The 12,440-nt window shown below is 54.8% G+C and overlaps 1 protein-coding gene across 1 annotated transcript; it reads left to right on the top strand.

Moving 5' to 3' along the window:
- Nucleotides 1-4,414: 4,414 nt before the first annotated feature.
- ANKRD53 (ankyrin repeat domain 53) lies at nt 4,415-11,826 on the top strand. The gene is made up of 6 exons (XM_056126514.1): nt 4,415-4,590; nt 4,775-4,919; nt 7,049-7,248; nt 8,682-8,846; nt 9,395-9,515; nt 11,080-11,826. Exons 1-6 carry the CDS (start codon nt 4,415-4,417, stop codon nt 11,824-11,826), a joined length of 1,554 nt encoding a protein of 517 aa, XP_055982489.1.
- Nucleotides 11,827-12,440: the final 614 nt, after the last annotated feature.

Genomic DNA, 12,440 nt, shown 5'->3' with positions numbered 1-12,440 from the left:
CCACCTCCCACTTAACATGATATTTTTCAGGTTCATTCATGTTGTGGACTGTGTCAGCACTTCTTTTCTTGCTAGTGTCAAATAATATTCCACATGATGGGTGCCCCCCTTGGTTATGTGGCCATCAGCATATGGGCCTGGGTTTCCATTCTGACTGCTATGAAGATTACTGTTAGATTCGGTCATGCACAAGCCTTTATGCGGATGGACGCTGTTATCGCTCTTGGGTATCTGTCTCGTCTTTGGAGGAACTGTCACTGTAAAGCCACTTCTATAATGCTAAAATGCTAAAACCTGTTATATATTCTCTCTCTCTCTCTCTCTCTCTCTCTCTCTCTCTCTCTCTCTCTCTCTCTCGGCTTTTGGGCCACAACCAGCATATTCAAGTGTTACTCCTGGTTCTGCACTTGGGAATTATTCTGGCAGGCTCTGGGTCCCATATGGGATGCTGGGGATCACACTGCATGCAACGTAAACTCCCAACCCGCTCTGGCCCCCATGTCACATTCCTACCAGCAGTGTAGCATTTCCAGGTAGTAGGAGGATCCAATATTTCCACATTCGTTGACTCCCCAGAAGAGGACTGAGGCTGAAAGCCGTCCTCAACCTGGCTGCAGAAAGCAGATGCCAAGCTACAAACCAGCTCAGTGAATCTGCAGACATAAATTCCTGTGTGCTCCTCCCTGGGTGGTTGTAAGGCACAGTAAGAGCTGTAACCACACATAGACAGTAGATAACACTGGTGAGGAGAATACAGGTGAACTGGAGAGGTCCTGAGACACTCTCTCCTGCACTAATAATAACTCTTGTCAGGGCCAGGTTTCACATACTCCAGAGAGGAATCCTCAGAAGCCACAGAAAGCCTCAAGTGCTGTCCTAAGGAGCTGTCACCAAATCATGATTAAAGTCAGTCACCAAGGCCCTGCCTGGGCACAAAGACAATTGGGTTGGCTAAAAAGGGGCACCAACTCCTGGCCACTAGGGCTGGGAGGAAAGTGGGCTCCAGAGAGTTGCCCTGGAGAGGGAGAGACCTTGAATTCAGTCTTAGGAGATTCTCTTTTTTCCCCAGATTTCATTTACAAATCAGTAGCTTGGGACTGGAGCGATAGTACAGCGGGTAGGGCATCTGCCTTGCATGTGGCTGACTCAGGTTCAATTCCCAGCATCCTATATGGTCCCCCAAGCACCGCCAGGAGTAATCCTGAGTGCAGAGCCAGGAGTAACCCCTGAACATTGACCCCAAAAGCAAATAAACAAAACAAAAAACAAATCAGTAACAATACAGTGAGATCCTCAAAAATATGAATAAAGGTGCCATTGTTGACAACATTGACGAGGAATACGATCGACTGGTTCAGCACCTCCATGAATGTGCGAGGAACGCCAAGAGAGAGATAGCCACAAAAAATCGCCTATCTTCGAAAACTCTTGAGCTAATTCGCCAGCGTGGTTTGGCGCATGCCTCAGGCAACCGCAAGCTAACGTCCGAGCTCGCAAAGCAGTGCAGAGATGCAATCAAGGAAGACCTCAAAGAGAGAAGAGCAGAAGTACTGGTAGATGCGGCAGAAGCCGGGAAAAGTATTCGTAATGCCCGCCTGTCCTTCGCCAACTATAAGACCAAGATGACTGCCCTCCGATGTCCTGATGGATCCATCACATCCTCCAGAACGGCAATGAAGAAGATTATCCATGACTTCTACTCAAATCTCTTCGATAGCCATGTCCACTTGCCAACATACCAAATTCCACAGGATGGATATGTCGTTCCCAACGTTCTCCCTTCCGAAATCCGACATGCCATTTCGTCGGTAAAGAAACAAACAGCACCCGGCCCAGACAACGTCAGACCTGAACACCTGAAGAACCTGCCGTCAGTACTCATCAATACACTGGCTCGGCTCTTCACTCGCTACCTGTCTGAATGCAAGGTTCCGTCCCAATGGAAAACCAGCAGGACCGTACTACTGTTCAAGAAGGGAGACATCTATGACATTGGCAACTATCGCCCGATCTGCCTATTGTCTGTTATCTACAAGTTGTTCACTCGAGTCATCCTAAATAGGATTGGCAGAACACTAGATGAAGGACAACCATGCGAGCAAGCAGGGTTCCGTAAAGGATTCAGCACCATCGACCATATCCACACGATAACCAAGCTCATTGAGGTTTCTCGGGAGTTCAAGATGCCGCTCTGTTTAATGTTCATTGATTTAAAGAAGGCCTTTGATTCTGTTGAGACAGAAGCGGTCATTGAAGCCCTAGCCAATCAGGGCATTCAAGCCCAATACATCAGGATCCTCCATGAGCTGTATTGCGGATTCACTACCAGGATCTCACCATTCTACAAAGAAGTGATCGTTGATGTCAAGAGAGGGGTGCGGCAGGGTGATACCATTTCACCGAAACTCTTCAGTGCCACCCTCGAGAACATCATGCGACAACTGGAATGGGAAGGAATGGGAGTGAAGATAGATGGTCGGCAACTACACCACCTCCGCTTTGCTGATGACATTGTTTTAATAACACCAAACATCAGCCAAGCGGCACAAATGCTGGCCGACTTTGACCAGGAGTGTGGAAAGGTAGGACTACAGCTGAATCTTACGAAGACAATGTTTATGAGAAACAGCCTTGTTCCTGATGCCCCATTCTCTCTCAATGGAACGACCATCTCCGAATGCAACAGCTATGTGTACCTAGGTCGAGAGGTCAACATGACAAATGACCTGGCACCCGAGCTGCGCAGGAGGAAGAGAGCGGCTTGGAACGCCTTCAAGAACGTCGAAGAAATAGCTAAGAGGACGAAGAACCTCCGGCTCCGGGCACATCTCTTTGATTCCACTGTTCTTCCTGCATTAACATATGCCTCAGAGACCTGGGCCCTACGCAAACAAGATGAGAAGGCTATTCAGGTCTCCCAAAGAAGAATAGAAAGAGCTATGCTTGGAATATCACGTTTCACTCAAATGAGAGAACGAATCCGGAGTTCTGACATCCGTCGACGATCAAGGATCAGGGACACTGTCTCATATGCCAAGGTGTCAAAAATCAGATGGGCTGGTCACGTAATGAGATTTAAAGACGACCGTTGGACTAGAGCTGTTACTGATTGGATTCCACGGGATGTCAAAAGACCGCATGGCCGCCCACCTACCAGATGGTCAGACTTCTTTGTCAAGATCATGAACGATCGGTTTGAGGCCCTTCATGTTCCCGGAGCGAACAGATGCCATTGGGCTACACTAGCACGCGACAGGGACAAATGGAGACGTTACTGGCGCCCGCTCGAGCAAATCGACGACTAATGGGAAGTTAAGTGATTAAGTGATGAATAAAGGTGGCAAACTCAGAGAAAAGAAAACCACTAGGGTTCAAGCCAATCTGGGTTAAATCCCTGGTCCTCTGAATATATGGTCCTCTGAACATACATCGGAGTAACCCCTGAGCACAGAGCCAGTAGTAAGCCCTGAGTATTGCAGGGAAGGAGGAAGACAAGGAGGAGAAGGAAGAGGAGGAGGAGGAGGAAGAGGAGGAGGAAGAAGAGGAGAAGGAAGAGGAGGAAGAGGAGGAGAAGGAAGAGGAGGAATAAGAGGAACAGGAGGAGGAGGAGGAGGAATGGGAGGAACACCCAGCTATATTCAGGATCTATTCCTGGCTCTAAGCGTAGGAATCACTCCTTGCGGGGCACAGGGGACCTTATTTGATGCCAGGGACCAAACCCTGTCCACTGTGCAAGGTAACCACCCACCTACGGTACTTTGGCTCCAGCACTGAATCATTTGAAAGCTTAAGCTCTGGGACTCACCATAACTTACCCCTATGAGAATCAGTCCCCTCCCTAGCCCCAGGGACTGAACCCCGGTGCCCCCTTGCTTTGAGTCCTGCCAGATCCTCACAGCCACCCAACCACTCAGGCCGCCTGTCCCTGCTGGGGTCCCACCCTTTGGTGGGAAGGAGGAACTACTGGGACTGGGATACCCCCTTGACTGAAGGGGAGATTTAGCCCGAGGTCGAGTGCCTCGCCCACAGGACCTCGGCGGGCGGCAACACGCATCTCCAGCTGAAATACGTTCTCTCCGTTCACCTGGGATTTCTCCCAGAAACTCCTGCCCGGACGTGCTGTTTCCTGGGATCCGTGGAGCAGACAGCGCGCCTTTTGTGACGCCAGACAATGGCTGGATCTATCTGGGAGGTGGAACGGGCGCTGGACGCTGGCCCGTGGCAGGCTAAAGGAGAAGACGCACCAAAAAAAACGTGCGGTACCCTCGCCTCCGCGTATCCAGGCGGCCGCGATCGTGGTTTTCCGCCTCTTGCACCGACGCGGCGTCTCTCTGTTTGCGGTGGGCTCCGTGCAGGGCCCGTGGGCCCGCGCGTGGCCGTGAAGGCGGCGTCCCGCCAGCGCCACTGAACCCCGATGGCTGCGCCTCCCGAACGGGCGCGCCCGAGCGCGACCCTGAACGCGCAACCGCGCATCCGGCAGAGGTCGAGGGAGAGCGAGAAGGGGGAGGCCTCCACCTTGCACGCCCGGCTTCTCCCCCAGCGCCCCCAGCTTTGCAGTCTCAACGGAGAACTTACGTCCCGGAAGACCAGGTGGGCTGGGTCGGGGAACCCCGGCCACCGCGGGGGCTCCGTGCCACTCTGCGCCTTTGCGCGCGCGGAGAGGGGGATCCCCGGGAGAAGCCAGGACCCGAGGCGCGGTCCTCTGGAGGACGGGCTGCGGTGCAGTCAGCGGGGACCGCCCCGCTTACTCCTTGCCCCCTTCCCCTTGCCCCAGCGGCTCGGTTCTCCGGAGTTCCTTGGAGTTCGACCAAGGGGGAATGGGCACCAACTGCGAGCTGTTCGCCACTGCGCTGGGCAACCTGGAGTGGTTACGGTTCTGTCTCAACAGAGACCGCAGCACAATCGCCACCGACAGCAAGGTGAGGCCCGGCAAGAGCCCCTCACTCTGCCCACCCGGGAAAGAGCGGGCTTGGGGTATTTTAGGGGTGGCCTTTCCTGGGGACAGAGTCCAGGCTCACTTCCCGGTGACCCAGGGAGGGTGATTTTTTTTTTTTTTTAAGGCAGGAGGCAGCAGATGGTGAGCTGTTTTCTGGGCACAGGGGGAGAGGAAAGGCAACCCCAGGAAACACAGTGCAGGGCTGGAGGGATAGTACAGCAGGTAGGCAGTTTGCCTTGCATGTGGCCAATTCAGGTTCGATCCTTGGCATCCCATATGATCCCGGAGCCCCACCAGGAGTGACTCCTGAGTGCACAGCCAGGAGTGACCCCTCAGCACCCAAACCTCCCCCCCTACCACCACCACTACCTAAAAAATTAAAAAAAAAATAAAATGAGGCGTAGCCCCACGGACAGTAGATACAAGGGCCAGGAAGACTGCTCCATAGTTGAAAGCCTGCCTCATGAGTGGGTGGGGGATGGAGGGGGTAGAAGAAACCTGGAATAGAGAAGGGATCACTAAGAAAATGATGGTTAGAGGAATCATTCGGGATGGGAGATGTGTGCTGAAAGTAGATAAAGGAGCAAGCATGGTAACTTCTCAGTATCTGCATTGCAAACCATAATGCCCAAAAGTAGAGAGAGAGTGTATGAGGAATATTGTCTGCCATAGAGGCAGTGGGAGGGTGGGAAAGGGGGGGGGGTATACTGGGGAGATTGGTGGTGGAGAATGTGCACTGGGGGAGGAATGGGTGAATGATCATTGTGTGATTGTAACTCAAACATGAAAGCTAGTAAGGCTATTTCACTGTGATTCAATAAAATAAAAAAAAAATTTAAATGAGGTGTAGCGTCCTGGCTCAGAGGCTCCCAATTGAAACCCAAAATGGATTAGTGCCATACCGAAATGTCTCTGGAACCCAACCATTTACAATCGAGCAACTTAAATTTACAATCGCGCCTGCATGAGCTCTTGTGATATTCGAAATGAGCTATGGAAAAATATATTATCTAGTGTCTGCCCTCGGCAGGTAGGCTTGAATGGTGGTGGGGAAATTTGGGCAAAATTAATGCCCCAAATTAGGGGGAGAGTATTAGGGAAATTGTCTGCTATAGAGGCAGGGTGAACACTGTGATGTGTATGTATGTGAGAAGGTGATACTTGGGACACTGTTGGTGGAAAATGTGCACTGGTGGAGGGATGGGTGTTTCATCATTATATGGCTAAATTTCAAACATGAAAGCTTTGTAACTTTATCTCATGGTGATACAATAAAATAAAAAATTAATGTGGAGTTCATGCCCAATTCAATCAGCTTAATCAATGGCTGAACAAATAGCACTACTCCCACATTATTTAATTTATTTATTTATTTATTTTATTTTTGGTCACACCCTGGGCTGGAGCGATAGCACAGTGGTAGGGCGTTCGCCTTACAAGCGGCCAACATGGCCGACCCGAGTTCGATTCCTCCGCCCCTCTCGGAGAGCCCGGCAAGCTACCGAGAGTATCTCACCCGCACGGCAGAGCCTGGCAAGCTCCCTGTGATGTATTCGATATGCCAAACACAGTAACAGCAAAGTCTCCAATGGAGACGTTACTGGGCCCGCTCGAGCAAATCAACGATCAACGGGAGGGCCTTTGGTCACACCCGGCAATGCGCAGGGGTTACTCCTGTCTCTGCACTCAGGAATTACCCCTGGCGGTGCTCAGGGGACCATATGGGATGCTGAGAATTGAACCCGGGTCGGCCGTGTGCAAGGCAAACACCCTACCTGCTGTGTTATTGCTCCAGCTCCCGTTATTTAACATTTTTTTTAAATTAAAGAAATTTTTAAAAATTTTAAGTTTTTTTTTTCTTTTTGGGTCACACCTGGCAATGCACAGGGGTTACTCCTTGCTCTGCACTCAGGAATTACTCCTGGTGGTGCTCAGGGGATGCTGGGAATCAAACCCGGGTTGGCCGTGTGCAAGGCAAATGCCCTACCTGATGTGCTATCGCTCCAGCCCCTAAAAAATTTAAAAAAAATTTTTTTAATGAGGTGTAGCTGTGGATGGATGTGGGCCCCAAGTCGTGCTCAGCTCCTCCAGCCCCTCTCCGGACCCCCACAGGGCTTCTCTGCATTGCACTTTGCTGCCCAGACCTGCAAGCTCGCCTGTCTGCAGGTCTTGATTGAGGAGTACAAGTTCCCCGTGGATCTGTGCACCAACAGTGGCCAGACCCCTTTGCACCTGGTCATCCACAGGGACAACAAGTTCAAAGCCCTCCCCTGCATTCGCTATCTGCTCAGGAAAGGGGCCGCCCTCAACTGGTGAGCCTGCCCTGCATCAGGAGGGGCAGATGGGAATCCCACTGCTGGGCAGGCGGACTCATGCCCAAAAGTTGGAGGGGTGGTGGGGTGACAAAGACAGGCTCTACAGAGACCCATGAACAAGCCTACGGGGTACCCTGGTTAACACTGGACTCTGGGAGAAGACAGAGCGAGTTCATGTCCCAGCTCTGCCACCTGCCAGCGAACACTGAGGCCGCAGGCGTGTGACAGCTCCGTTAGCCTCGGCGACCTGGTTCTTCCACCTACTGCCACCCTGGTACCAGCCCAGAGTTGCAGAAGCACTGGTGCCCGTGTCCCACCCTGGAGACTGGCATTCCACTGCTCCGGGGTGTGGCCTTTGCTTCCAGGCATAAAAGATGCCCAGGTGTTTGTCACTTGCAGCTAAGCCTGGGAACCTTGGCGTCCTCAGCTGGAGTCTGGGGCTCTGCCAGGGCCTGTCACATGAGCCTATTGTGATTCTGGGGCAAGGACGTATTTACTCAGAGGGGTCTCCTCCAGGGCCCCAGTGTTTGCTGTGTGATCCCTGCCAGAGCTGAGTACAACGCAGCCTCTCACAGCAGGTCTGCGAGGAGGCCAGCAGCCTGAGAGAGGCTGGCTGACGTGAGGCTCGCACAGGGCTGGCCAGGGGAAGGTGTCCCTGTCAGGTGGACCTTGACAGGCCGGAGAGATAGCACAGGGGGATGGCATGCTTGTCTTGCATGCTCACAACCTGGGTCCCATCCCCAGTTTCATGTAGGGTCCCCGGAGTCCTCTGGAAGTGACCCTTGAGCATAGAGCCAGGAGGGAGCCTCGTGCACTGCTGGTATGGGCCCAAAACAAAAACAAAAACAGGAAGTGACCTTGAAACATCTACTATGGGGGCTCTGGGATGGGCAGGCACTGCTGCAGATCTGCATGCTGGGAGAGGACTATGACAGCCCCCGGGGTTGGTCCCTGCAAGGGGACGGATGAACTGCCACCTACAGACGGTGAGCCAGCTATGGTGCCAGCTGCACAGAGGAGAGAGCCAGGCAATGGGGACACTGTGTTCCCAGACCCCGTGTTGGGCAAGAGAGGGCCTAGTCCTGCGGGCTGGGAGGGCCGCCAGGAGAGGAAAGATCAGAGGCCTGCTGGTTCCTCAGCACATGAGCTCAGCCAGGGCAGAGCTCAGTGGTAGGGCCTATATCTCTGTGCCTGAGGCCCCGGGCTCCTTCCCAGGTGTGGAGAGGGGGGAGAGCGAGGGAAGAAAGGTGGGCTCCGAGCTCCTGTCAGCCAGTTTTCCTCTCAGCAGTGCCTAAGTGTCATGTACACCTCCCTCAGGAGGAAACTGGCACAGAAGGGCGTAGTCGGGGGCTGGGTGGCCTCCTGGCTGATGGGCACGTGTCCTTGGTGCTTCCTTTCTGCCTTCTTCCCACTGCCGGTGTCCTCCAAAGTCAGACGAGCAATGGCTCGACGCCCCTGCACCTGGCAGCCCGGGAGGGTCTGATGAGCATCGTGAAGGTCCTGGTCAAGAACGGCGCCGACGTCCATGCCCGCGACATCAGGGGCTATAAGGCCATCGACTACTGCAAGTTATGGAACGACCGTCCCTGTGCCCGGTGAGGGTGAGGACCACCTGCATCCCTCACCCCTTCCCCTCCCAGCTCTTCCCTTGGGCTGACTCAGGACAGGGTCTGGGGGCCTGGGGGATGCTGAGCGAGGGGAGAGGAGGAGTCATCCCCGTGCCAGGAGGTTCTCTGCAGACTTTCCACAGGCATAGCCCTGTTGGGTTTGGTATTGTTCCTCCTGTACCTCAGAAGAAAGGCAGGGAGTGAAACAGACACTTTTCTCGGCCACCTCCTGGGGTGGGTCCTGGGGTCCTGGGGTCAGAAGCAGTGGGCTTGAGGTGTCTTCTGGCTCTTTTCAGCTCTGACCACATCTTTCCCCAGCCCTCCCACCGAGCATCCAAGTATCAGTTCAGTGACTAAGGGGTGACACCCTGAACCTCAAACCAATTTTTTGGGGGGGACACCCCTGGCTATGGTTTGGGGGCTATTCCTCACTCTGCTTGGGAGAGCGTATGTGGTGTCAGGGATGAACCTGAGACCAGCCGTGCACCAGGCAAGTACCCTAACTGCAGTCTTGTATCTCTGGCCCACGGCCCCAGGTTCCTGAAGGATGCCATGTGGAGACAGGACAAGAGGGACATTTCCTCTGAGAAGGACAAATTGAAGCAGCTTAAGGACCAACTGACCGTTATGGAGCTGAACTTCCTGACCGAGTATCAGGTAGCGGAAGGGCCCAGCACGGGGTCGCAGAGACTGCTCCCCCACCCCCTGCCACTGAGCTGAGCACAGAGTGAGCAGTGCCCTGTGTGCAGTTAGCTGGGGGAGGGGCCAACAGCCATTCCATCCCGAGAGAGCCTCCCCACCCTAGAAAGTCACTCCTTTGGGTTGGAAGCCATGTCCCGCGTCAGAAAGTCAATTCAGCTTAAAAGAGCAGAGGCTGAAGGAGCCTGTCCCGGGGCCTGCTCGAGGCTGAGGAGACCCAGGCTCAGCATGGAACCTCGGCCTGCATCCAGACACAGCACATGCTCTGTGCCACACCCTGAGGCTCTAGGGCCAAGAAATGGGGTCCCCACCCTCCAGTGGGTTGAGAGGGTTAGAGGCCTCACCTTCCCAGAAGACACAGGGGCCCGGGGAGGTGGGGTGCTTGCAGGGGAGCCTTTTGAAGAACCGCAGCAGTTGGCCAGATGTACGCAAAGAGGAGGACTGGTGAGAGGGAGGAATCAGACAGGCCTGTGGAAAGGCACGGGGGCACAAGGGAGGTTGGCAGTGAGCACTTCGGATCAGAGGAGCACGGAAATAGACAGGAGGGAGATTGGGCAGGCTAACGGGGAACAAGGACAAGAGGTAAAACTAATCCTGACTCCAGGATCGTAACACTGTCACCATCAGAGTGGGCTTGACCCGCAAGTGCAGAGAGTGCTGGGAACCACCAGTGGGCCTGCAGTGGGTGGGGGGCTCACTGGGGTCAGCCAGTCCTCTCGGGGCTGCAGCTCAATTTCCCTCCACCCTCTTCTGGGCTCCCCATCCACACAGTCTCCCTTCCATCCCTGCAGTGCTAAACACTCCCAGATGAGTTTGCCTCTCACCTCTTATCAGGCTCCACTGGATCACGTGTCCATTCTCGATCCAATCCTTAGAGCTAAGGGAGAACCATCTGCCAACTGACTGAGGTCTGGGGCAAGGCTGATGGAATTATCTTGATTGGCTTAGGCTGATCAGCGCCAACCTCCAAGCTGGGGCAATCTCCCCGCCTCTTGGTTGTTTACCAACCATCTGGGCAAGTGGGGCACCGAGACATGGGGAGGAGGCCGGGGGGTGGAGTTCTGTGATAAACTGAAGGTTCGATTCTAGTCACAGCAAGAACCGAGAGCTAGACCTGGTTTGCCCCACTCTGGAGTCAACTGTGCTCTCCCCGCCAAGCAGGACTGTCCAAAGGCCACCCTGTCCAAGAAGGCAACCCACATTAACTCCACCCAGTTCCGGCTCTTCTAAAGCTTAATGCTTTCTTTTGGGCTGACATCTCTCCCTTGCCCCTTCCACCTGTAAGGAATAAACCCTAAAGGCAGGGATATGTCTCTGCTGTCGGCTTGGGGACTCTGTCAGCATGGATGGAGGCTTGTCAGCCCCGTCCAGTTCAGAGGCTCTCAGTTTGCCCACCAGACGGGAGGTGTCCCCTCACCACTCAGGGCTCCCCTGGGCTGGACCGTGCCTGCAGACCAGAGTTGCCCTCGCAGAGGTAGGAGGCATCCCTGCACAGGGACACCGTCCCCGCTGGTTGTTGCAGAGATCGCTGCAGATTCGGATCGATGAAGACTACAGGAAGTGGCTGCGTCACAAGCTGTGCCTGCCTGAGCCTGCTCTAGTGTCTGGGAGCTCGGCCAGGGTCCCGCTGGTCCCAAACCTTGCGGAGATGTTGCCTTCCATGAGCGCGCGCTGCACCCAAGAAGCCCGCCGGCTGCTGGCACAACAGGAGCAGCTTCAGGAGGCTAGCAAGGCCCACCTCACCCAGCTCCGGGAGGCCAGCAAGGACCACCTTACCCAGCCCCAGCTGGCCAGCAAGGCCCGCCTCACCCAACCCCAGGTCCAGCTTGCTGGGTGGAACTTCTGCACCAACCCCGCCAGGGCCCCCGTTACCCAGATTGGCCGCCCGCAGGGCATCCGTCTGGGCGTGCAGCCAGATCCGGACCCAGAGCACGACCTCTCCTGCTTCCTGGAGGTGAGCGTCCCCAGGTCGGGGCATGCGCAGCTGCTGACGAGGACCGGCCAGAAGGTGGTGCCCCTGCCCCGGCTGCCTTTCGAGGTGATCTTTGGCACCCTGTGCCCTTCCCAGCAGCCCTGCAGAATGAAGGTGCCAGAGGGCCTCCGCCCTGAGGGCCTAAGCCCCGTGCCAGGGAAGCGGCACTGGGCTAATGCCTTCTGGACTGACACGCTGGCCATGAACCTGCGCGAGACCTTTGAGGATGCCTTCGTGTCTGCTGTGCGGGCCCACCAAGGGCCCCCGAGTCCACCCTCCCCTATGGGGCCCCCATAAACTTACTCCGGGAGCCTCGACTCGAGGCAGTCCCAGGAAGGCAGGTATAGTGATTCGTACTGCAGATGGGGGGCAGGACAGGCGTCAGAGCCCACAGTTGCCCAGCCCAAACCCAGGAGCACCACCCCGCGCCCCCATGAAAGCCCAGACACACACACACACACACACACACACATTAATGGGGCACCACCTCATCCTCACTCTCCAAAACAGCCAACTCACAACAGAGAGCCACGACTCAGAGGTGAGCACTGGAAAAGTGACACTTTGGCGTCCCCTGTTCTGCCTCTCCCCCAACAACCCACCAGGGGTGACGCTCCCTAGATGGAAGGGCCTCTGGTTCCATAAAGCCCCTGCTTGTGGCTGGCCTCAGCGCCTCCCTCTCCATCTCGTCTCCAGGAGGGGCTGGAAGACAGATTTTTTTTTTTTTTTTGCTTTTTGGGTCACACCCAGCGATGCATAGGGGTTACTCCTGGTTCATGCACTCAGGAATTATTCCTCGCTGTGCTCGAGGGACCATATGAGATGCTGAGAATCGAACCCGGGTCAGGCTGCGTGCAAGGCAAACACCCTACCCGCTGTGCTATCACTCCAGCCCCTGGAAGACAGCTTAA

The sequence above is a fragment of the Sorex fumeus genome, unplaced genomic scaffold (genome assembly GCF_029834395.1).
Source record: "Sorex fumeus unplaced genomic scaffold, SorFum_2.1 ptg000006l, whole genome shotgun sequence".
Lineage (NCBI taxonomy): Eukaryota > Metazoa > Chordata > Mammalia > Eulipotyphla > Soricidae > Sorex > Sorex fumeus.
Note: the sequence above shows the minus strand (reverse complement) of the source record. Positions and strands in the feature narration are given on the sequence as shown.

Bases quoted from the DNA above. Each gene is read 5' to 3' on its own strand.
- ANKRD53 (XM_056126514.1), top strand. From the start codon at position 4,415: ATGGCTGCGCCTCCCGAACGGGCGCGCCCGAGCGCGACCCTGAACGCG. The intron at 8,847-9,394 runs GTGAGGGTGAGG...CCACGGCCCCAG, and splicing joins AACGACCGTCCCTGTGCCCG to GTTCCTGAAGGATGCCATGT. The intron at 9,516-11,079 runs GTAGCGGAAGGG...TGGTTGTTGCAG, and splicing joins ACTTCCTGACCGAGTATCAG to AGATCGCTGCAGATTCGGAT.